General features: G+C 41.7%; 2 protein-coding genes across 4 annotated transcripts; both read right to left on the bottom strand.

Moving 5' to 3' along the window:
* Window positions 1-40: 40 nt before the first annotated feature.
* Window positions 41-19,868, bottom strand: spata13 (spermatogenesis associated 13). Of its 3 annotated transcripts, XM_088071683.1 has the most exons (14): window positions 19,392-19,868; window positions 10,964-12,499; window positions 8,475-8,516; window positions 7,524-7,970; window positions 5,924-6,068; window positions 5,589-5,716; window positions 5,141-5,320; window positions 3,974-4,153; window positions 3,541-3,720; window positions 3,188-3,420; window positions 1,987-2,116; window positions 1,120-1,495; window positions 890-964; window positions 41-762 (listed from the first exon to the last, which is right to left on the bottom strand). In XM_088071683.1, exons 1-14 carry the CDS (start codon window positions 19,398-19,400, stop codon window positions 581-583), a joined length of 3,843 nt encoding a protein of 1,280 aa, XP_087927809.1. In that variant the 5' UTR covers window positions 19,401-19,868; the 3' UTR covers window positions 41-580. The 3 variants fall into 3 exon arrangements, with proteins under 3 accessions (XP_087927809.1, XP_042366296.2, XP_087927808.1); XM_042510362.2 differs by lacking the exon at window positions 8,475-8,516; XM_088071682.1 differs by lacking the exons at window positions 8,475-8,516; window positions 19,392-19,868 and adding an exon at window positions 15,658-15,804.
* A 1,182-nt stretch (window positions 19,869-21,050) lies between these two features.
* On the bottom strand, window positions 21,051-22,930 carry c1qtnf9 (C1q and TNF related 9). The gene is made up of 3 exons (XM_042510671.2): window positions 22,536-22,930; window positions 22,354-22,416; window positions 21,051-22,183 (listed from the first exon to the last, which is right to left on the bottom strand). The coding sequence occupies exons 1-3, from the start codon at window positions 22,720-22,722 to the stop codon at window positions 21,414-21,416; spliced, it is 1,020 nt and encodes a 339-aa protein (XP_042366605.2). The 5' UTR covers window positions 22,723-22,930; the 3' UTR covers window positions 21,051-21,413.

The following is a 22,930-nucleotide window of genomic DNA, read 5'->3' as shown; positions in this document are numbered from 1 at the left end:
GCTCTGCAATAAAAAGAAACAAATGGATTTGCAAACAGAATTATCTTAAAGTGACAACATTCTTGTTTGGTATGTTTGTACAAGAGTTTTATTTACAGTGTTAACAAGGTAGGTGTCAGTTAAATTACCCTCCGGCTGTTTTGTGCTCAGAGTTGACAGACTTGCAGCAAAAAAAGGGGGCCAGCTTCTGAAATAAACTAAAACCATGTTTGTCAACTTAAAAGCAGAATATCCATTGTTGTCTTAATTAACATAATAAAAAAATTCAATTGGAATTAATAAGACAAAGGGGTGGGAGCCTCTTGAGTGAGCAGCATCTTTAACACACCAACAAAACTGACAGTCAGTATTTTAACACTTTTGTCGTGCCCCTTTCAAACTGCAGGCACTAAACTTCATCATGCAACAACAACAACAGACACAAAGACAGAGACACACGAGGCACAAAAACAGAACTTAACAGTACATTCACAGGCAGAAAAAAATACAGGAAAAAATAAAGTGTTCTTCGAGTCTTCAGGACGGTTTGGGTGTGCTCTGAATGTGCACAGGGAGGAAAAAAAGTTGAGGGAGCAAAGCCTCATTTCCTGAAAAAGGCGTTGCGGGTGATGCTGTACAACAGGTGATAAGGCTTTCGTTTTGGGGGCTCGGCCAGTGAAAAGACCTGCTGCTGAGGCACGCTGGTTGGAATGGTGATGTGACGCTGGTGAAGTGGGTGAAGGTTTTGGTGGTGCGGTGGGACAGAACCAGAGTAACCAATGGCTAAACGGTGAACAGGTGAATTAAAAAAAAAGAAATCAAAATTGTGAATGAAAATCAAATTTAAGATAAAAATGTGGTAAATTTAAATGAAGAGTGGCTAAAGGCATAATACAAAATACTTGCTTACTTTTGTTCTTCTTCTGTTTGGCTCTTCTGGCATTAACAATGGCCTGTTTTCTTTGCTCTTCGCTGATCTCCATTCCTGCCAAGAAACACACATAAATACACCTTCAGGTCAAAATATTTCTGACCACCCCCTTTTTTCCAACAATCATTTTACCCTGTTCACCTTTTATTTGACCTCTGCCCACAGAAGCTGTTGTGCGTCATGAGTGAAAGGAATTCAGCACGACTCACCCATCTCTTGATCTTCTTTGACTCTGTATCTCTCCTTGGCAAACGCCTGTAACCACCTCTGCTTGTCCTGGGCCTTCCTGCAGCACAGCACGCACACAAACTCCAGGGTGGAGGCGTGACGCAGACGCAGAGCATTCCTCAGGGTCAGGCCCAGGTCTAGGTCCCGCCCGTCGGGCACGTCCACCACCTCGGTCTGGTCCATATCCAGCCGTCCACGGTAGTGGAGCAGGTCTCTGCGCAGGACGTCTTTTTTACAGAAGACCAACTGGTGGTCGAACAGAAAGAAGCTGCGCTGTTGCATTTTGCCCTGTCGGATGACTCGAGTCAGCTCACCAGAGTGGATCAGCTCTGAGCTGCGCTCCAGGACGTCAGGTCCCTGCAACAATATAATTACAGTCATAAGATTTACACAATATATTTAAAGGGATAGTTCAGATTTTTTAAAGTGGGGTTATATAAGGTACGCTTTTGCATTCTTCAGCTGAGAAGTTCTTCAGTTGAGAAACTGTAGTGCCAAATGAAAGTGCTGTCTGACAGCAAAGTAAAGTGGTGAAAATATTCTCAAAATAGCAAACACTTAAACTAATATTGGGTATTTTTTTTAGGTGGCTACCTTTTTTTATGCTGTCCCTTTACACAACAGTTCAATGCTTAGCTTCTCTACCAGGACTCATGCCCATTTTTCCAAACTGGGAGCACACCAACCGCCATGTACCGTAGGTAATACACTGATCATGAATAAGTACCACATATGACTCTGCTTCAAAAAAACTACCCTTTAATTTTCTTTACATACAGCTGGAAAACAGACTAATTTAATTAAATACCAGAGTAAAAATTGGAAGAAAATTGATTTATTGTCATCACCTCCCAGTGTAGAATGGCCACCTGCCAGTGAGCGATGGTGTCGAGGCTCTCCAGCCGTCTCTTCCTCTCATTTATCAGACTGGCCACATTCTTCATTGCCTCATATGCTTTGCTCACTCCGCTGTAGTCACTGCAATACATCAGTAAGGGAACAATGAGCCAAGCACCCACCCTACACATAAAATTGATGGAAAGGACATTTCCACTCACAGTAGCACACTGCTTCAATCTCAATCATAGAAAAGTACGTCCTCAATTCACAGGGACTAAAGTGAATTCTTTATTTAAAGTAGAAGTCTTCTGAATATTATGAAGTAGAGCTTTGATTCTTTAACCCAACCCAATTTGGTCCTATTTTCCAGATTCTGGCTGCGCTGTAATGTCTAAATATTTCACTGTGCCAGTTTTTTTTTTTTAATGAAACTGTTAGTTCTTCATGAACTCAGCATTGGGAGAGATATGCTCTGCTATCATGCTATCATCTGCACGCTGTGTCACCATGGACCACTGTGTGCACTCAGAAACAGAGACGCACTTAAGGGGCACAGCCCATTCTGCTGAACCTGTTATGCGCTAAGACACAACGCTGACTACAGACTATCAAAATACCAGAGGAAAGACAAGAAGGAGAAGTGGTGTGGGAAAACATCTTAGTGCTTAACCTACAATTAATGTTTTAATGCTAAGAGTTTTTTATGGTAGAAGCTATTTATTTTTTTAAATCGGGCTATAACCCAGAACTGCTGCATGGTTCAGATTCGGGTCAGGCTCATGGAGAAACTGTGGGGGATCATGGGGGTTTGCGCCTGATCAAAGTTCCACTATGCAGATCACTGTAACTCCAGATGAATAATTAAAGAATGACAAATTATTCACAGCTATTGTAATAGTTAATGTTACTTGATGCTAAGCTATATACTGCGCTGATACTATACTCCTAAGTATCATCGCAGATACTCGCTTAAAGCTTTCATTGTACAACCAAGGCAAAGTAATGCTACACAAACAAAAGTTTCATCAAGTCAACATAGTCCATTATGTGATTAATTGGCATTAGATGTGGTTGTTGTTGAGTTGAATGTGTCCATTGTTGGGTCAACACTAAAGTAGATGACTTAATACCCAAAAAAGGTGCAAGTGTTAAGTGCAAGTAGTGAAAGAGTAGTTTAAGTTGGGGAGTGATGATCTTCCTGAGGAGTACCTGTGGTCTTTGGGGGTGTATTTCAGCAGTTCTCCTAGCTGCAAGGGATATTTACAGATCTTCTGGACGGGTGTGAGCAAAAAACCTGCAATGGAAATGTCAATCATCTGCTGGAGGAGCCGGCAGGCCTCAAAGAAATGCTTGTATTTTCCTGACTTCATGAGGCGCTGCAGCTCCGCGCAGGCTGCTGGATGAGTGTTACAGTAGTCTGAGTAGATAGAGAAGCCTTCTCCCTATGGAAAAAGGAGAAGCATTGAATGATTTAATAAATATTTAGACCTACTGAATCAGGTAAATAAATGAATTTGAAGGATTTAGTGAACTGGGGAACGTTTACTGCGTGTGGGCACTACCTGCAAGAGAAAACAAGAGCCTATTTCGCTGAGATGTGGTTGGTCTTTGTTGTACTTCTTCTCCAGGTCTCTGAGAAACTGCCTCTGAAACCTGTAGATGTCCTCTATGTTACTGAAGATGGTCTTCAGCTGCAGCTCAGTGAACATGTCCGGGTGTTTACGGCACTGACGAATGTAACCCTGGAAGTTACACAAAACCAGAATGCTGACTGCACTAAGAGACAGTAGGAAAACAGTTCAAACACTGGCCAACAGGAGGTGCCACGATGCTGAGTCACTTCTGAAATACATATGTGACTTATTGCAAATATTTCTTCAAAATGTTGACATTATTATAATGTAGGGCTGCTTAAGAGCTGTGAATCATGTATAGATTAAATAAAGTTCATGTTTGAGAAAAGCAGCCTTTAGATGTAAATATTGATGCTCGTACCTCACAGATGTCTTTTAGGTGCTTTATGTAGATCCGCTCAGTGTTCATGATTTCCTGAACAACATTGGTTCTCATCTGTTCCTTGTGCTGACTGCTTTGTGTGTCCCTGGGAGGTGGATCTTCCTGGTCCGCTACACTCTCCACACTTTCAGCACTCGAATCCTCCTGGTTCACTCGCACCTGAAACACATCGAACACACTCATTTTGGGACCTCCTGGGCAGCATTCACATCATAAATAAGTGCTTAAAGAGGAACTTGGAGGTTAGACACCACAGTGAATCTATGTGTAGGAAAATGATGTAGATACTATTTTTAAAACAAATACACATAAATATACATAGTGGGAATACAGAGGGAATTCTAACAGAAAGGAGAGCGGCCAAATTAAACATTGGCAAATGTGGATCAGAATAGTTGTTTTGACACGTAAGAGTTTGAAAATGTGTATTCTTATGCATATAACAGGCCACAACCAAACAATTATGAACCTTCCAGCCATCCAAGAGACCAGGAGCAGCCACGAATTAGTAGAAATAACAGCCACTGCAGAGGAATTGAGATACAGTGTGAAGAGAACCAGTGGCGAACTGGCCAGATGTCTTGGTGCGTGACCTAACCTGCAAGTTGCTCTTTAAAGCTTCAAGTTAGGATTGCCTTTTTAAAAAAAAAAAAAAAAAAAGAAAGAAACTTTTTCCTTGTCCCCACACTATCAAACAAATGAAACAAATACGGCCCTTTACACATTTTTGTTAAGTCTTTAAATACATTTTCCAGCTCATAAGCAAAATAAACATTATAACAAAAGGGAGAACAATAACTACTTACACTACAAAAAAACTACACATCACTATGGTAGCAACATGTGCTGGTTTAACCAGCTCTTGTTTGGCCACACTGATTCAGCTACAGGCAATTCCACAGCAGACGCCCATCTGCCAATCAAATAACCTCACCATAGTTACTATAGCCCGCCTAATTGAGACGTAACTGTCAATCAGCTCCTGTCACCACAGAAACCAGCTGAACCTCTGAGGTTTGAACCCTTCCACACACAATGTTAAGAGGGCTGGTGAGGTTTGTTTGGAGCTCGGCCAGTTTGCAAGTCTTTTCTGTGCTGCTGGAAAGCAAACATGTGTTAGAGACATAGGTCAGGAAGTCCACTTACCCTCACAAAGCTGGAGGGGAACCAGCCCTCCTTGTCAGCCCCCCTGCCCCACCACCAGTCCTTATGCGAAGCATCCAGGACACGGATAACATCTCCAGCCTTGAAGGCCAGCTCCTGCTCCTCCATGGTCACATGGTCCCAGAGAGCCTCAGCATACACCGTGTGGCCTGAGCTTATCCACTGAGCAGCACACACAGATAAGATAAAGATACAATTACATGCAGGCTAAGCCTGTGTCTAACATGTAAGATTATGTCTAGACTTGTGGACACCGTAATGGTTGTCTGTTCTGCTTTACTGTGGCCAAACATCTCAAAAACACAACATTCTCACATGGCTGTTCACGAGGCACACACACGACAAGATGCATGTTGCATCATAAATTCAATACACATCTCTGAAGAAGATGTCTGTGAGTGTTGCCAAATGACAAGCTGCTCAGCCTTACCTCGTTGAGCACAGAGAGCTCCACCCCTGGCTGGAGGTATGGTGTGACATCAGTGAGCTCATCAAAGCTGCCCTCCTCCTCCTCACTAACGCTGTCATCGAGTGTCGCTGAGCACTCAGACACACCATCTGCAACACATACACAGGGATTAAAAGACTGTATGGAGCTCAAAACTTTCTGACAAGATGTAAATAATCCAGAAAACAAGCCACAGATGGAGGTACGCCCACATCTGGCTCCACACCAATATTTTCCTCCAACTCACTTATTGACATTCCCAGACCCAGCTTTCCCACAGACTAAAATTTGTGATCAACAACAACCCCAGTTCTCACCACTGAGCACTCTGTGGAGCTTACGCCGTCCAACACGGTCCAGTCCAATGGGGGTGCTCTGGGAGAGGGTGGAGGGCCGAAACCTGGCAGACACTGCTCTGTAGGGGGGCACCTGGTGGGAGGGGATGGGCGGCCGTGACAGAGACTGCAAAGAGGACAAGAGGAAACATCCTGGGAGTTAGGCAGAGCTCGCTTTCTCAGGCTTTCACTACCTTCCTGATGACTTTATGTTGCACAGAAATAAAGCTTGCAACGTCTTGATGGATAACATTCATAACAAAGACCATGATTGTGGACTTAAGTAGAAAATAAAAAAAGAGAACAAGCAAAAGGTGTTCAAGGTTCATTGTTTGTGTTTTTAACATCTGAGCTAAGGGCATCAAAAAGCAGAAAAAGAGTCTGTTTTAGAACCACTTGTAATTTAAACTCGTTAACATTTTGCATTTAAATTTTGTGTTTTATTCTTGCTTAGAGGGACTCTTAAAACAGGAGTTGCTTTGCATCCTCCCTTCTCACACTTGCGTGCGCACATACACACATACACACACACACACACACTTTCTATGATCATAAGTGCACGATTGTTTCTGCTGCAGCAGCAGGAAACAAATCAAGCTGACCTGAGTTAAAATCAATATAAACTGATTTGCTCCCTTGAAAATATCAAGATATTCTTCAGAGTAAATCTGTAAAACAAAAACTGAGCCTTATGTATAAACTACCAATCACATGGTTAACATAGGCAAGAAATTACCTCACGATATGGAGGATACACAGTGTTTTTCAACACTTTGGAAACAATAGCCTTGAGTTGAAAAATAAATATAACTGGGAATTTTCTACATCAGCCTAAAGGCAACCTTGATACTCATGTAACTGATTTAAACATATGTATAGAACCACATTTCCAGTTGATAAAAAGTAGATGACAATGCATCTAAGCTTTTTTACTTTTTTCAAAAACTATGAGCTTCAAGTAAGTTTAAAAGAGCTGTGTACAACATCTAGAACATATCTATAATTCAGAGTCTGATCAGATTGTGTGCATACGGCTCTCAACATGCAAGTGGCTGAGCCAGCAGCCAGCAGCTAACACAAGGCAGGTTTCCATGAACCCTAAAATTGCACAAATTGAAATTGGAAATATAAAATATGCCGAATGGAAAGCCGTCAGTTTTGAAAAAAACTCCCATTTAATGCAAAAAAGCTTTTATGCTCACATGAGGTGGTACTTCAGGCTATTCAAAAAAGCCATATTATGCAAAACTGCAATGAATGCAATTTTTGTCACTTTTATAAGTCACGTAATGCTATGGCTCTGCACTTGTCAGTAGGAACCGGCTCAATGACCACAATGTAAATTGGCGACCATTAGCTAGCCAGTGGGATACATGCTTGCACCAAAATGCACAAATGGTTGCATTGGCTACCACAACAACCCACAGAGAAGTACAACATACACACAGGTAGCGTGACTTTATTCTCTGCTCAGTATGCCATTACTCCACTATAACTTTACACAGCAAATTGTTGTTTGCTGCAAAATTAATGCTTCGAATGTTGCATAGAGCTCCTTTTAACTTTAACTATAAAGGCTTACAGAAGGAAGGCAGTCGTCTTTCTCCTCGGCATCAGCAGGGAACAGATCCACAACTCCGATCACTGAGATCGGGCGCTGCCTCATGCTTTGAAGGTCTCCGTTCATTGTGCAGTCTTCAGGGCTCTCTCCATTCCCACACGTGTCATTACCACTGCATTCTTTATGCAATGATGTATTTGCTGTCCTATCTTCAGCACGCAGTTCTGCCACTTCCTCGGGAATGGAGTGCTTCCTGGAAATGAGCTGCCCGTAGTCAGAGATGGGTCGAGGTCTCGGGCGCCCACTCCTTCGCCTGGGCTTGACAGAGGATGTTTCTGTGGATGCATCTGCGGGTGATGTGGATGACTCTGAGAGGCTCGTAGGAGAGATAGGAGGGGTGCTGCTGGTTGTTGGAGAGACTTCATCTATTTGGAGAAGTGCTTCTTGCCCTTGTTGTTCTGATGTCACCTAGGGATCAAAAGGGAAAAAGTTCAAAACTCAAGGACGATGATATTGATTTTCCCCTGTTTAACGATCTGCAATGCACAGACATGTAAAACATAATGTCAGCTGTGAATAACATCTGTTAATCAGAAACAGAGCAAAATGTAACGGCAAGTCATAAAAGTTCCAAACTGAAGAAACTGTCTTGATTTGATCTCAGTGCAAAACCACAAGAATCACGCAAAACTATTTCAATTAACTTATCAGGATTCTCATGAGAAACTTCATTATCACATGAAAGCATTCAAGTTCACACAGTGATTGGCTCCATATATTGAACTCAATAAACTCCTAAGCTTATCAAGTTCAAACAAGAACTGCAACAGAAATTCCACAAATATTCCACAATTAAATGTTATCATTCTGTATGTATGTCAGTATACTCAGCGGTCAAATATTGGCTAATGGTTACTCATTTGGAAATAGTTCTTCCAAGTCTGTTAGTCAGCCTGCGATATCAATCCTCACCTCCTGGTTTTCTCGATCTGGGTCCGCTCCCCGGCATATACACTGGAAAGGCACGCAGTGAACCAGCACCATTGTGAAACAAACACAAACACAGACTGGCCTGTGTTTCCAAGGCCAAGTCCCTTTTTTTGCGGCCGGTAAAAGCCACCTGATTTCTAAAGTAAACAAATCAGATTATTCTGGTTCATCCTTAAAGGTAAAATTGTCCTCTGAGAAAAAAACACATTTCACTATAGCGGTGTGTTTACGGTCCCTTCTACCTGGTGGTGCTGCTAGCTGTCCAAGGCCCAGTGCCCATCGTGCTGGACTTTGATCCACTCGGCTTCAGCTAGAGGGAACAGGGAGACGTGAGGCGGGGGACGTGCTCACTCATAGCTCCCTACCCTCCCACAGCAACAGGACTATGAAGCGGCTTTGCGCAAGGGCCACTAATCATAAACAAAGCCTAATCATTAACTCTGCTCCTTCAGTGTGCCTGGTAGCACAGAACAGCTGGCTCCAGCATGTGACCCTGCTGCGGCAGAAGTCAGTATATCAAACACCACTGACAGGAAAAAGGACAGTGAAAAACAATTTATGCCTACGTCGTTATTTATTTGACACCAAAGGGGACTTTGGACACACGCAGAGCTCGGTTTTAACATACAAGCACAATACTGACAAGCATCACGTTGACATAAGAACTTATCTCAGTGTGTTAGAATCATGCCAGATTCAAAGATCACTTCATAAAAATCACTTGTTAGAGGTGTGATGCTTCCTTTCCCAAGATAACACTCAATGCCATTCAACAACAAGATTGGCACCCATTAATGATCTTGCTGTTCTAGAAATAGAGGAAGAAATTCAATCTTTCAACTGTCAGTGCTTCCTTCCTTCCTCTCTGAAACTTTACAGAGAGCCTCTAATGATTTCCAATCCCATGGTTCAAAGTCAGTGATGAAGGTGCTGCTAATGTGTGACAGTACAAAACATTTTGTAGCTTTGTTCTCCTTAGCGGCAGTACATTTTATCTTGCTGTAAGCAGTGAAAAGCTTTGTAATCAAAGACACCAGTTGCATAAAGATAACACCTGAGCTTGATGTCATCATTATTGTTTTACACACCTCCTGCATTGGGTCAGAATATCTGCATGTCCTGTGCTAATAAGCAGTTGGAGCAATACTGACTGCATCATATTAACATCAGATTCCTCTCAACCTAAAGTGTACATGGCTCAACTATAAGGATTGCTTGAGACAAGTAAAATACCATGTTGGGCTTTTAGATCAAGCAATCCATTCGTCCATAAAAAAAGAACTGCAAATCCTTTTTTATCTGTAGCTGATGATGGAAGTAGCTAAGGAGCGAGCAATGTCGCTTCCCTCTCATCTCTGATGAGAGTTGCACATGTGCAGTTTCAACCAGGCACTCACAAGAAACTGGTGGCAGGTAAAAACGTTTATTAGCTGAAGCTTAAAGCCCAGTTCAGACCAAGTATTCCAAATGTTCTGAAAACCTCCCAGTTTACACCAACGCGACAAGACGTGTATCCTCTCCATACCGACTACTCTCTGCACTTCCACTCTAGCGTCAGGCTTATTTTGTGGCACAATGTAATTTGTAGCTTCTTAAAAATATGAATGAGGATAGTGATAGTGAAGCTTTCTGCAGTTGCATCTCTGGTAGTGATGAAATAGCAAAAACATAAATGAAAAGACCTGAGTCTGTGATGGAGAGTATTTCTAATAAATACAACACCACAATAATTTAAATAACCAGCGCAGATTAATTAGTCAAGAGTGTGTATGACAGGCCCACATACAGCAAACAGCAAGCAGCAGCAGCAACCCATCATTCAACACCAATACACCCTGAGGACAGAAACCAACATACATGTCACCAGCAGCAGGGATGTTGATTAGATGGGCTAACACACCGTCTGCAGTCAGTGTGACTAACTTGGCCTATGGACTTTGCTACAAGCCGGCTGGCTGGTGATATGCCTTACGTTCTGAAGCCAGTTGCTAACAACTTGACAAGCTAAGTCAGATGCGACACCAACAGCTGGCACAAGTCTAACTGAAACAAACCAGTTCACAACATTGCAACTTTGATCTGCAGTGCTCTAAAATAGTTTGGTCTCCTTGCAAATTCTTGGTCTGAACTGGGCTTAAGCCTCCAACAGAGTTTGGTGCAAGCTACAATGTGCGACATGGATCTAATAAACTTATGTTATAATGTCATGACATCAAGTTTGTTGTATGCAGACTGTATGATGACAACACCTACTGAATCAGGAATGTGACCTACGTCCATTGATGTCAATACACAAGGACATCATCAATGTGCCTCATCTATCTATGACTTCTCCTACATAAAACAATTTGTAAAGGGGTAAGTAAAAATCAACTTTGGGCAGTTATATTTCTGTCCACTTGATCGACTGGACAGGCAGACAAAGCATGATATTTGAACCCTGGCACATTGTTTTCAAGTTATTACCTTACCTCATTCTGTAGCAGGTTGAGATCAGTCTGTTCCTGTTGTTGCTCTTGCTTTTTCTGGCTGAGTGGAGATGAATCACACTCTGCTTTATAGCCACTTGTGGCCTCAGTCAGTGATTCATAATGAGCAGAGATACCAGGTGAAGTCTCTGTTCCCTCTGGAGGCTCCACAGAAACCTGGCTGATGAGAACCTGGTGCTGCTGAGGGCTGACATCAGATTCCAGTTGGACATGAACCAGTGGGTTGTGTTCAACAGACATGACCCTGGCTCTGACGGGCGAGGGCCTGCGCTGTCGCTCGCTGGTTGCTAGGCAAGGCACACGGCGGGAGTAGTCGTCATGGAGACGGGTCAGGGGTGACAAGGGAGATGGAGAAGTGGGGCTGGGGGAGGGACTTCGTCTGCGTCGGACAGTCAGGTCAGTCATGCTGCCTACTAGCTTTAGCATCGGCCCCTTAGTCATCACAGGGCTTTTTCTGCGGCTAGCTGAGTGGCCCCGCAGGTCCACTGAGGAAGCGCTGGCTGTCCTCTGGATGTTTGGTGTCCCATTTTTAGTCCTCCTAGGTTCCTCCTGAGCCGAGAGAGGTCCTGGAGATGGTGCTTTGCGTCTGAAAGGTGCCTTAAATATATGAAGGTTTTCTGCACTTTTGCTCAGTCTGCTCAGCACTTTCACATTTGTGCTCTCACTCATGTTCTTCGTTTGAGCATTGACCTTGGACATCTGATCTGGTTTCTGAGTGTCCGTAGCCTCATTTGTGCAACTTCCTGCTATTCTCTTATTCCCCGTGTCGAGTAAAGAGATGCGTCCTGCTCCGTATGCTCTCCTGATACTCCTTGACAATCGTGTGTTTCGCGTGAGACCGCCTCCTTCATCAGTTTCATCGTCATCGTAGTCCTCAATATCTGATCCACATTGGCTTATCACAGCCAAATTTTGGACAGTTAAATTTCCATTAGACACTCTGTATCCTTCTGCAATCTTTAAACGATATGCTGCGTCATCTAAGCCAGGGTCAGTGTTGCCATTAGCCATTTCCTGATCTGGTGGCTCATGTTCTCCATCGTGAGTGGCTGCCCCTCTGCTCTGTATACCCTGGAGCACAGAGGAGCGGAGCTTTTTGAAGGAGTCAACAACACCCAGTCCTGGAAGTCCTGACCAGGACTGAGGGCCGCTGTTGCTGTCATTGTTGTGGGTTAAGGTGGGGCGGTCATTGGTTGTAGTGTGAGCAGGGACAGGGCCTTTTCTCGAGTTAGAAAAAAGCCTCATGATTCTTGAGGAGTAAGGCTTTCCTCCCTCAGATTGACTTATAACGGGGTTGGACCAGGCGGAGGAGTTGATACAATTCAATCTGTTTTCATCAGAGCCTACTTGGGCGCCACAGCCAGACAGCAGACATGGGACTGCACTTCTCTCAGTATGACTGTGGAATGGGTATATGTCACTGAGCGGTCGGCTTCGGATCAGCGGGTCAGCTTTAGAGCTGTGGAGGCACGGGAGGGAGTCTTGGCTTGTGGACAAGACCCTGTCGTGCTGTTCTGCCTGCAAAACCAAACAGAGATTCATTTTAGAAATCGTTGCATGCTGCATTAACCCCTTTAAAACCGTATTCTTTTTTTTTGTTTTCTTGTGCTGTGTTCAAAATCCTTTTACAAGTATCAAAAACTATCTTTTGAAAACATGGGAGAAGGGTGCAATGAGCAACTTGGCAAGAAATGTCATGCAAATTTAAAAAAAAATAGTAAAAGTGACACCTGAATAAAATAAAAACATTTAACAGTCATTTCCAGGGAAAACGATGAAAAACAATCACAGAGAACATCAGCATGAAAAGGACATACAGTATGCCTGAAGGGATGGAGCACAAGAATTAACTATTGTTTGTTTACAGTACAGTGTCCTCTGTGTCTGTATGTAAGAGAGGAGGAGCTGAGAGAATACAGAGAGACACAGATAACCAGAAAAAAGAGCGTCCCTCAGTGTGCACAGGATCCAGAGGAGTAAAACATCTACATGCATTTGTCCATGGTGCTGTATTTCAACGTCCAAGGAGAGCTGAGGCCCAGGTCAGGGTGGCGTTGTGCTAAGCTCAGCTTTATATGTCTGTGTGTGTGTGTGTGTGTGTGTGTGTGTGTGTGTGCGAGCGAGAGTGAGATTCAGGGCAGTGGTAAATGCAGCTGAGCCTTTGAAGTGGGGCTTTGTGAGCGTGACTAAGCAATGAAACTTTCTAATCCATTGTGATTAATGCAATAAATTGCCCAGTTTTCTCCAGATTACGTAGATGATGAGGTGATGGCGAGGGGGGTGGTCTTTAAAACAGGGAACATAGTTCAACTCTGATACACAGTCCTCAATGTTTGTCTATATGAATTTTTTACAAATAGGCTTTTTTCACATGGTACATTTTGCACAGGTGTTACTAATAACATTAACAAAGGCTCTGCTCATTCAACTGTACCAGTGAACCATGACAGTGCGACAGTGAGTCACCATGCACCATATAAAGACCCAGAAACTGAAGCATCTAAATGGAATTCAGGAACCATTCATTTACACCGTGCTTTTCCTACTCGGACTTGTCTAACCGCCTAATGTGATCACGATCATGGTGTGTGAGACCCAATTTTTTCTCAGATTTGACTCAAAAATGCTTACTTTTCATATTCTTAAAGGTTTCATTTCAGTTACATGGAACCGTTTTTGGGATTATCATTATATTCAGTGAAATAATTCACTTTAACTCCCTTATATATCATTTGTGAGCAGAATATAAACATGTGACTAATACTGATGATAAACCACACTATCTATAGATACTTACAAATATATCTACATACATACAAAACACCATCAATGAATTATATACTGCTTATTAAAAAAACAAACATTATATTGTCATTATTATTGAGGCAATCAACAAAAATGTGATACTGTCAGCATCACTCAGTCCTAACACAAACTGAAGGCATTTTTAAGGCAGTGTTGTTTCCTCTGTCTGCTATGTACACATGCTGGGAGTCGCAGGGATCCTGGAACGTTCCCATTCCTCCTTTCCTCATGCGTGTTCAGCAGCAGATGGGCTTTCTCAGTCAAACCCTCTGTGGAATCTGCTGTCACTTCAACCAGCTCGCTCCATCACACTGAACACTTATGTAAACACAGAGCCACCGCTGCCAAGCACCGCTGCTGACAGACAGTAAACACCCCTCATGAACAATGTGCTGCTTTCAAAGCTATGCTGAATTGTCTTCTTGTGCTTTCTCCTCCTCAGCCGCTGGAAGGATCACATTGAGTAGCAATGGAAAAATAGACGGGATCAATTATTCCATATATTTTCCAAGCAGAAAGATAAGAGATAGGGAAGGAATTTCTACAGCTCGCATAGCTTGTTTTTGTTTTGAATACCCACACTGTGCTATCAGCCATTCAACCAACTGTGCTATCCTTCAACACCTTTCTGCCTTCTCCCCAAACTTGGCGCCAACTGTCACAGGCCAGTTGGCATCTACTAATACTTGGCAATGCTGTTAGCCAGGACCAAGCTGACGCAGGTGGTGACTTTCACAAAAAGGCAACACAGATTTCACCTTATATGCAATATGCTTTGTTGTCCAACAGCTCTACAGTATGTTAATTTGTGTTCATTTTAACCACACACATTAAACCTGGTTATGGTTTTATGAGCCTTACTGTGTCTAGACTGAAAGCATCAACCTCAATTATACTGTTCGCTTTGATGTGTACGGTAGGCAAACTTGTTTCAGTTGAAACAGCAGGTTTGTTGGCAATCCGCCAATTTTACCAAACCAATTCAACAACTGCAGAAATAAAATAAAATGGTAAACTGTATTGCATTTAACTCAAGGAATTGTATTTTTTATCAGTGATGTAATGTATCAAAGTAAAATACTTGGTTATAGAGTTTCTGTACTTTGCTTGAGGTTTTATATTTCTGTCAGCTTTCACTTTTACTCCACTACAGTTCCTAAATAAAACGTATACTTTCACTCCACTACAATTCCCCTAAGCATTTTAATTACATACTACAAAATAGGAGAAGAAGGGAGAAAGGGAGAACGGCACAGATGGAAGAATGAAGGAATAAGAGAGAAGGAATAACTGAATCTGGTTTTTTAAATCCTTTAGTTTAAAAAAACAACACACCTTGTTTTTTTCCCAAGGGCATTAAGGTTGTGTATGTTACAAATAAGTAAACGTCATAAGTCTGACTGCTTGCTTTTTTTATTAACATTAAGCATTAAGCATTTTCTTGTACTTTTACTTTCATAACTTAAGTAAATTTAATATCACAAAATTACTTGTAATACTTAAGTACATTAAAAAATCTGATACTCAAAGACTTAGGTGACTTGCCGTCTGCAAAAGTCATTTTCTGGTAAGATATCTGTACGTTTACTCAAGTGTGGCTTTCAGGTACTTCATCCACCACTAATTTTATACTGTCCACAATACAAACATATAATAAGAATGGTGCAATTCAAGAAACATATTTCATTTTGTTCATCTTCTTAGAAAGGATCTAAAGTTTAAGCCTGGCATCTTTACCTTTCCTCCATGTTTTCTGAAATCACACAAAAATAAACTAAATGAAACATGTACATGTAAAGAAAAATAAAAACATCTACCACATCCATGTCTACAGCTATGCATCTTGCAACATTCAGACAGATATTACTTACGTGTTAAAATCATGCCTTACTGCCTGTAAATGCAGGTCACTTTTACTATGTTGAACTTTCCTAGATCGTCTTTGCTCAGGCTGTGCACCAAGATCACTGCTGCTCTCCGGCTTCCTCCTGCTAGGCTGTGGATGGGAGCGGCACACTGGGGCCCTGCTCCAGAGTTAATTAAGAGCTCAGGGAGGAGCCCCCCCCCACACACATGGCAGCCAGCTGGAGCCAGCCTCAGATTAGACTCCCACAGATGAGGATGAGCACTCTCCCAGATACATAAACATGTATACAAGGGCTAAAAGCATGCACTCCAAAACACATGCACAATTAGTTTGAGCATCCTTTCTCAAACTACACGACCCATGTGCATGTGCATTCACACGCCGTGTGCACAGACCTGAGCAGGGAGGAAGGCATTTAAATCATAGACTCCCTTCCTGTTTGGCTAGAAAACCCAGGCAGTTATGCAAGGCGTCATACATGCATAGTGATAAGAGACCTCCTACCAAAGGTTCACCTCTGCAGAGGTATGTCCTGCCTGAGGTTAGGATAAAACTAATTAGGCCAAAATGAACTGAGCATTAAATTAAAAAAAACACCAGACAGAGAGTATCAAGGGAAAGTCAGCTTTTCTGTCATTTTTCATTCTCTGGCTTAACTCTGAGACAGACACAAATCGCCCCGGAGCAACACCACCATTCCTCTGTAAGCGGTCACATTACTGGTCGCCTATCTGTCTCGAGGAATGAAAGCTGTGAGGAACACATACCTCTAGGATGTCCTAAAACAACACGCCATAATGTGTAACAGAACAGATTGGCTGATTAGCTAAATCAGTGTGCTCACCTTGGGTTCTTTGGAACTTAAGCTGCACATATGTTCAGCACAGGAGGAAAAGTTCACTGTATTTTAAGTGAATGTGTTGCCGTGTAAGCGTCTGGCAAGATTAGGAAACACTATACAACACAATATTCAGCATTAAATATTTGAATCCATATTAAAAGCTTTTTAGCCTTAATGCTTGTTATCGGACCTTATAGGCTGTTTCCAAGCTAAGAATTAAAGCGTCAGCAAGAAAACTGAAGGAAATCTACTGTGTGAGGGAACTGTGTGTGGGAGTGTGTATGTTTGTGTGTGTATGGCCTATTCCTCTTCCATCCCACTCCCAGTAATAATCTGATTAGTGGAGCTTTACCAGTCTGTGTTCAGGACTGGTTTCATCTACACATGATAGCCTAATCAGGGCGACAACTAGACTATTCAGCCCTGACTGAGAGTGACACCCAAAGCTTGTAAAGGTCCAGTGTGTAGGATTTAGGGGGATATATTGGCAGAAGTGGAATATAATATTTAAGTATGTTTTCTTTAGTAAATAATCACATGAAAATAAGAATCATGTTTTTGTTACTTTATAATGAGACATTTATATGTACATAGGACATGGGTCTTGGTCCAAAGAGCCTAACGCATGACACACAAACCAAACACTGGATCTAGATATGGCAATTTGTGTTGTTCATCAGCCAAAGCAGTAAGCAGGCCCTCTGCAAACAGCCGAACAGTATCAGAAGAACATTTTTGTTTAACATTAAACTGCTTTAGTCAGTGGTTTTACTGGCTTTAATCACCGGCTCAGCGGATAATTCGGCTCCCGGTGAAAACCACTTTAACATCTGGATCTTAAGTTATCAGAGAAAAAAGGTGAGCATACAGCAGGTGCTGGGTTAACAGGTCATCTCTGACTTGAGAAACAGCGTCCGAGACACACTGATTTGTAACTTTAAACTGCTTTATTCAGTGTTCTCAATCACCTGCTCCATTTTTGTTTTCGGGAGGAAAAGACAGCTGCAAGTAATTCTGCTCCCCAATAAAAACCTGAACATTAAACACTGAACGAATTCTCACCAGGAGAAGTTTCACCTGGTTGCTATCTGTAGTCCTCATCACTTGATGCCACTAAATCCCCCTAAATCTTTAAAACTGTTCTTTTAAAGGTGGAAATTAAGAGATAAAGGCTAAAATTCCATAAACAGTATTCATGTTATCTTTTTTTTGGGTTGCATGATTTTGAATTACACAACTTGTCCTACCTGGATCAGGTAAGCACATGTGCTACTGGTTACATTCCTTGGTTACAGTCTCATATTTTCCACGACCTAGTTCCTCATTTTTTGATTTGGAGGGTAGAAGGTACTTGGGAGATGCCACGCCCCTTTCTATAGAGCGTGGGAAGTGCAGGTACAGGCCAAACCAGGGAGTGTCACCACTCTCACACAGGCAGCCTCACTCACCTGATCTGCTGTGGACTGTCACAGAGACAGACAGACGGAAATCTAACACTACACAGTGCACAAGGCTTAGAGAGGACAAAACGCCACTGAGCCTCGTTGTCAACAGTCAACAGTGTAACCTGACAGCACTGCAACAATAATCAAAAGGCTGTTCTATCAACATTCAAAAACCATGAAAACAGAAAGCTTTTCAAGAGCACAAATCCACTGATATTATATAGTATTATACTAATATTAAGCAAACACAAGTCTGTGAGCTTGGAATTGGTTTACACAGCATTTCACTGGTGCAAACATCATTTTTGACAGTCCCAGCACTACAAAAAGGGCAAAATGTAAATGCAGAACAAGTTCAAAAACTACAGACACAAAGCTACATATTGCAACTCATGAGGCAGAACTACAACCATGTATTAAAAAGAAAATTGTTTCCACAGTATTTCTGAAGGAAGTATGTGTGAAATAGAAAATAGTTAAAACAATTTTTCTCTGGCGTAATTATCTATTTTTATAACTGTGCCACAGCTCTTTTCAAAACTGCTTTCAATATGTGAATAATGTCTGCATTTTAATGTTGTGTATATCTTAGTCTATTCTATTTTATGATCTTTTACAACTTGTGTAAAATGCTTTTGAGTACTTTGAAAAGCACTCCATAAATATAATATATTAGTATTATTGTTGAAAAAAAAGCTGTTTTAAGTTGCTTCTTTGCTCCATGGACTTAAGTGGAAAAAAAAAGAAAACAAATAGAGAATAAGTTAACTACAGAAACAAAGTTCTGTTTTGTACCCTGTGAGGCAGAATTATGTAAGAAATAGAAAGTAGCCTAGTGTGAAATGATATTGTAGTTGTTTATTACTGTTATAAAAATGTTAAGTTAATAATTTATGTATCCTCTATAAAGCAGAGGACTGTGACCTGTGTAGGTGTATTTAAGACATTTCAGTTATACTCTAGTATAAAATCCATCTGAGGAGTTATGAAAACAACATAATTAATTGTGGGTAAACTCTAGTGATAACTGCAAACTACTAAAGGAAGTGCAGATCTGTTGGAAAATGCGAAGAATGAAGCAGAATCTGAAACAAGGAGCTATGGTGGGGGGATTACACTGAGCAGTTTTCTAAGCCCATAGAGAACTCGGGGCCAAACTGCTTATTTATTTCTGCATTAATTAAGTTTCTTTGACCATAAAGCTCTTTGTAGTAGGTGGCCCCCTACCACTCCTTTACCAACTCCCTGCACAGCCTGGCATCTCCCACATCACTATAACAACCACGGCTGTAATGCACTACAATAACCCCCTCTGGTCCCATTTCAAACAAGAAAACAAGAATGAAAATCACCGCAACTGTAATGTGAAACACATAAATAATTTAAAGGAATAATATTATTATTGTTTTAGCAGTCACGGGGTAGTTAATTGAAAACAAAGCTTTAGCTCACCCTGCTCATAGTCGCTGATGTTGTCCGCCTGCCCTTTTTCTCACATCAACAGAGCAGCTGTTTTTGTTGTTTAGCCATGAAGTAAGCTAGGTTCTCCGACGTCCGACGACTTGCTGCCTCGCACTCGTCGTCCTCCCGCAAAAACATGTCGGGTACAAAAACCACGACAAGTGCGCTGGCCCTGCTCTCTAGTTACTCCGCAAACATATTGAGACAAATGGCTGGCTGACTTCTCAAACACACAGAAGCTAGCACCTTGGGGCTAGCTTACGAGCTCACTTGTAAACTTCTTGCAAATTGCGCAAGCTTTAAACTTCGCTTCCGCCGACCGGCAAAACCTGACGGTAGTCAAGTGAGTGCACGAAATAAAAACTGAGTCACTCTATATCCTCCGGAGTCGCTCAAAAAGAGCTCATAATTTCGTTGATGATTCCTGTTCAAAGAGGTCTTTCTTGAAGGATTGGGCAGGCAAGCATCATTAATGCACTTGTTGCAGTGTTTCTAGGGGGCGGGGCTTACATAGGTTACCATTGAGGTTACTGGTTGACCGCAGCGTGACCATTCGGCTGACGGCCAATCATAATTAAGTAGATGATTTCGTGACCACAAACCACGCCCACTTTGGAGCGTTCCTCATTGAGGAAAAAAAGGAATGCTACTCCTTACTTCCTGCGGCTCTTTGAAGACAGAAAAAGACTGGACCTTCCAGTTGTCTCGCTCGTGTCATGTCATTGTATCATGCCAAGACAATTAATGTTTGTGCATGCCCATCCCCGGAGTAAGAATGACTTCGTGATTTTGTATTGTAACACAACAGCAAGGGTAGAGAACAATCACATAGCTGAGATAACTTTTGCTTGTGACAAACACGACGCCACACCTCAAATAAATCTGTTTAATGTTTTTTTTTTAAAGCCTGACGCGCTCAGTAGAACATTGTACCTGTCCAAGATCCAGCAAGAGGACTAATTTAATCGTTTTAACTTGTGCACTAGAATAATAATAATAATAATAATAATAATAATAATAATAATAATAATAATGATAATAATAATCTTAAAGGGCTCTGGTTTTAACCACATAATGCACACACAATTTCACATTATTTTTTAAGTTTAAATAAAACAATACAAAAGTCTCGACTAAAGTAAAATCATGGAAGTATTATCAGCAAAATGTACTTATTATCAAGAAAGAAAAACACTTATAATGCATAGAAATTGCTCCACTGAGAGTTGTATTAGTGCCTATATTATGTCACTGGGTTATAATTACTGATGCACACGTTTAATAAAACAGTATAAAAGTCCTGCAAATTTGGCTTCAGTAAAAGTATGTTTAGTATTATCAGTAAAATATACTTATTATCATTAAAGAAAAATACTTATTATGCAGAGAAATTGTTCCTCTGAGTGTTGTATTAGTGTCTATATATCACATTATTGGGTTATTATCACTGATGCACAAGTTTAACACAGTAGCGTAAAAGTCCCACAAATCTGGCCTAAATAAAAGTATGTTAGTATTATCAGCAACTGTACTTATTATCAAAAAAGAAAAGTACCCACAATGCATGGACATTGCCCTAGTTTGCCCAAGGTTTGCATTAATGTCGATCAATTTATTGTGTTATCATCATTGATTCACACATTTATAAGATATATGTTAATTATTTTATATTCCTGGGTAGTTGATCTGTAACAAAAATTTGTATTTGGTAAGCCTGCCATGGGTTTTGTATGTAAAATCTTCATCAGCAAAGTCACAGAATTCAAATAATGCAGTGGAGTAAAAAGTATGATGTGAGAAGAAGCATTAAAGTAGCATAAAAAGGAAATGCTCAAGTAAAGTACCTCAAATTTGAGCTTAAGTACAGTAGTTAAGTGAATGTACTTAGTTACATTGCACAAGTCATTACAGAGTCAGCTAAAGAACTACAGTTTAGAGGCAGGCTGATATCTTATGACTGATTGATATTTTTTAAAAACGTTCACCGGCAATCACGAAGAAATTCTGGCTCATTTAAGCCCCAAAGATCAAGAAGCCAGAGAATGTAGTGTCATCATCTTCATCAGCAAAGAGCCCATTGTATAGCTCTCCTCCAGTCACCTGCAGCCACACCTTGTCCCCCACGTCCAGGTGCAGCACAGTGCCCCCTGCTGCCTGATCCTCGCTGCTCTGGTAGTTATCCGTAGTGTGGATGATCCTTGCACCATTCTTCACCAGAGCAACCTTCACGTTTCTGGAGAACACAGTGATGTGGTAGGTGAAGAAATACGCTCCAGCTGCGGAGCACGTGAATCTCCCTGTTTGTGGATCATAGTGATTCTGTGAATTGTAAATGATCTTGTCAAAGCGGATGGGTGCATTAGGTGCTGGGAGTTTACTCTGTGCTGTGAGGCCCACAGAGAAGGCACTCTTTGAGATAACAACGGCATCTCCCTTCTCACCCTTATCACCTTTCTCTCCTCGAGTCCCTCTTTCCCCACGATAACCAATGTTGCCTTTGTGACCTGGAACACCAATTTCCCCCTTAAGGCCTGGCCTGCCAGGGGGCCCCAGTGGTCCCTGAATACCTCTGTCACCTCTAAGGCCAATTTCCCCCTTGGGACCCTCTGGTCCAAGAGGTCCAACATCACCTTTAGGTCCTTGGGGTCCAGGTGGCCCAAAATCTCCCGTATTTCCTTTCAGGCCAGTGGGTCCTTGGACTCCTTGGGGCCCCATTTTCCCTGGAGGTCCCCGTTCTCCATTTTCTCCCCTTTTTCCTTTAAGTCCCACTGGGCCAACTGTACCTGCAAATGACCAGTAAATGATTCAGTGTTATGTAATAATATATTTATATATTGTTAAATATATGAATACATAGAGCTGGTAAAAAAGAAAAAGGATTGTTTCAACACAGGTAACTCTACAGATCTGTTTTTTTGTTTTTCGTAGTGCAGTTAATTCTGAAGATACATACCAGATTCCCCTTTGTCCCCCTTTTGGCCATTAAAGCCTGCTGCTCCAATAGGGCCAACTTGACCTTTTAATGGGTAATTCACAGAAAAAAAAAATTATTATAAACTGTGAAGTTGAAGCTCAACACATTTAGGAAAAAGTGCAGGCAAGTTCTAAAGAAAAAGTCTTCGCTTCTAAACCTACCTGGATCACCTTTGTCACCTCTGAGTCCATCACGGCCGTCTCTGCCAGGTGTGCCATTATGTCCAGGGTCCCCTGGTATTCCAGGGTGTCCACAAACACAGTCTTTATTCTGAGTTGCATCCTGTGTTACACATCTGACCACCAATAGAAGTAGCAAGGCAGTGACACAAAATCTCTTCTGCAACATTGTACCTGTCTAACAAAATTAATATCCAACTACGCAAAAATTGGTAGACCAAAAGAAGTTAAAGCCGGCACATAGCTTGCCTCATAACAACATGTGCTACTCTTATGCAAACGCAGTAATTAATCAAATTGTCTTCAAACAGACGCATTCAGGAAGAGTACAGTAGAACAAAAGAGAACCACTACACCAACCAAAGAAAACATAAGCT

Source organism: Plectropomus leopardus, chromosome 21 (genome assembly GCF_026936395.1).
Source record: "Plectropomus leopardus strain MGB_pleo_1.0 chromosome 21, ASM2693639v1, whole genome shotgun sequence".
NCBI lineage: Eukaryota > Metazoa > Chordata > Actinopteri > Perciformes > Serranidae > Plectropomus > Plectropomus leopardus.
The sequence above is the reverse complement of the archived record's forward strand: the minus strand, read 5'-3'. Positions and strand labels throughout refer to the sequence as shown.

Bases quoted from the DNA above. Each gene is read 5' to 3' on its own strand.
- spata13 (XM_088071683.1), bottom strand. The intron at 5,717-5,923 runs GTGAGAACTGGG...TATGTGTTGCAG, and splicing joins GCTCCACAGAGTGCTCAGTG to ATGGTGTGTCTGAGTGCTCA. The intron at 965-1,119 runs GTGAGTCGTGCT...GTTTCTTGGCAG, and splicing joins CAAAGAAGATCAAGAGATGG to GAATGGAGATCAGCGAAGAG.
- c1qtnf9 (XM_042510671.2), bottom strand. From the start codon at position 22,722: ATGTTGCAGAAGAGATTTTGTGTCACTGCCTTGCTACTTCTATTGGTG. The intron at 22,417-22,535 runs GTAGGTTTAGAA...ACCCATTAAAAG, and splicing joins AGGTGACAAAGGTGATCCAG to GTCAAGTTGGCCCTATTGGA. The intron at 22,184-22,353 runs GTATGTATCTTC...GGTCATTTGCAG, and splicing joins GGGGGACAAAGGGGAATCTG to GTACAGTTGGCCCAGTGGGA.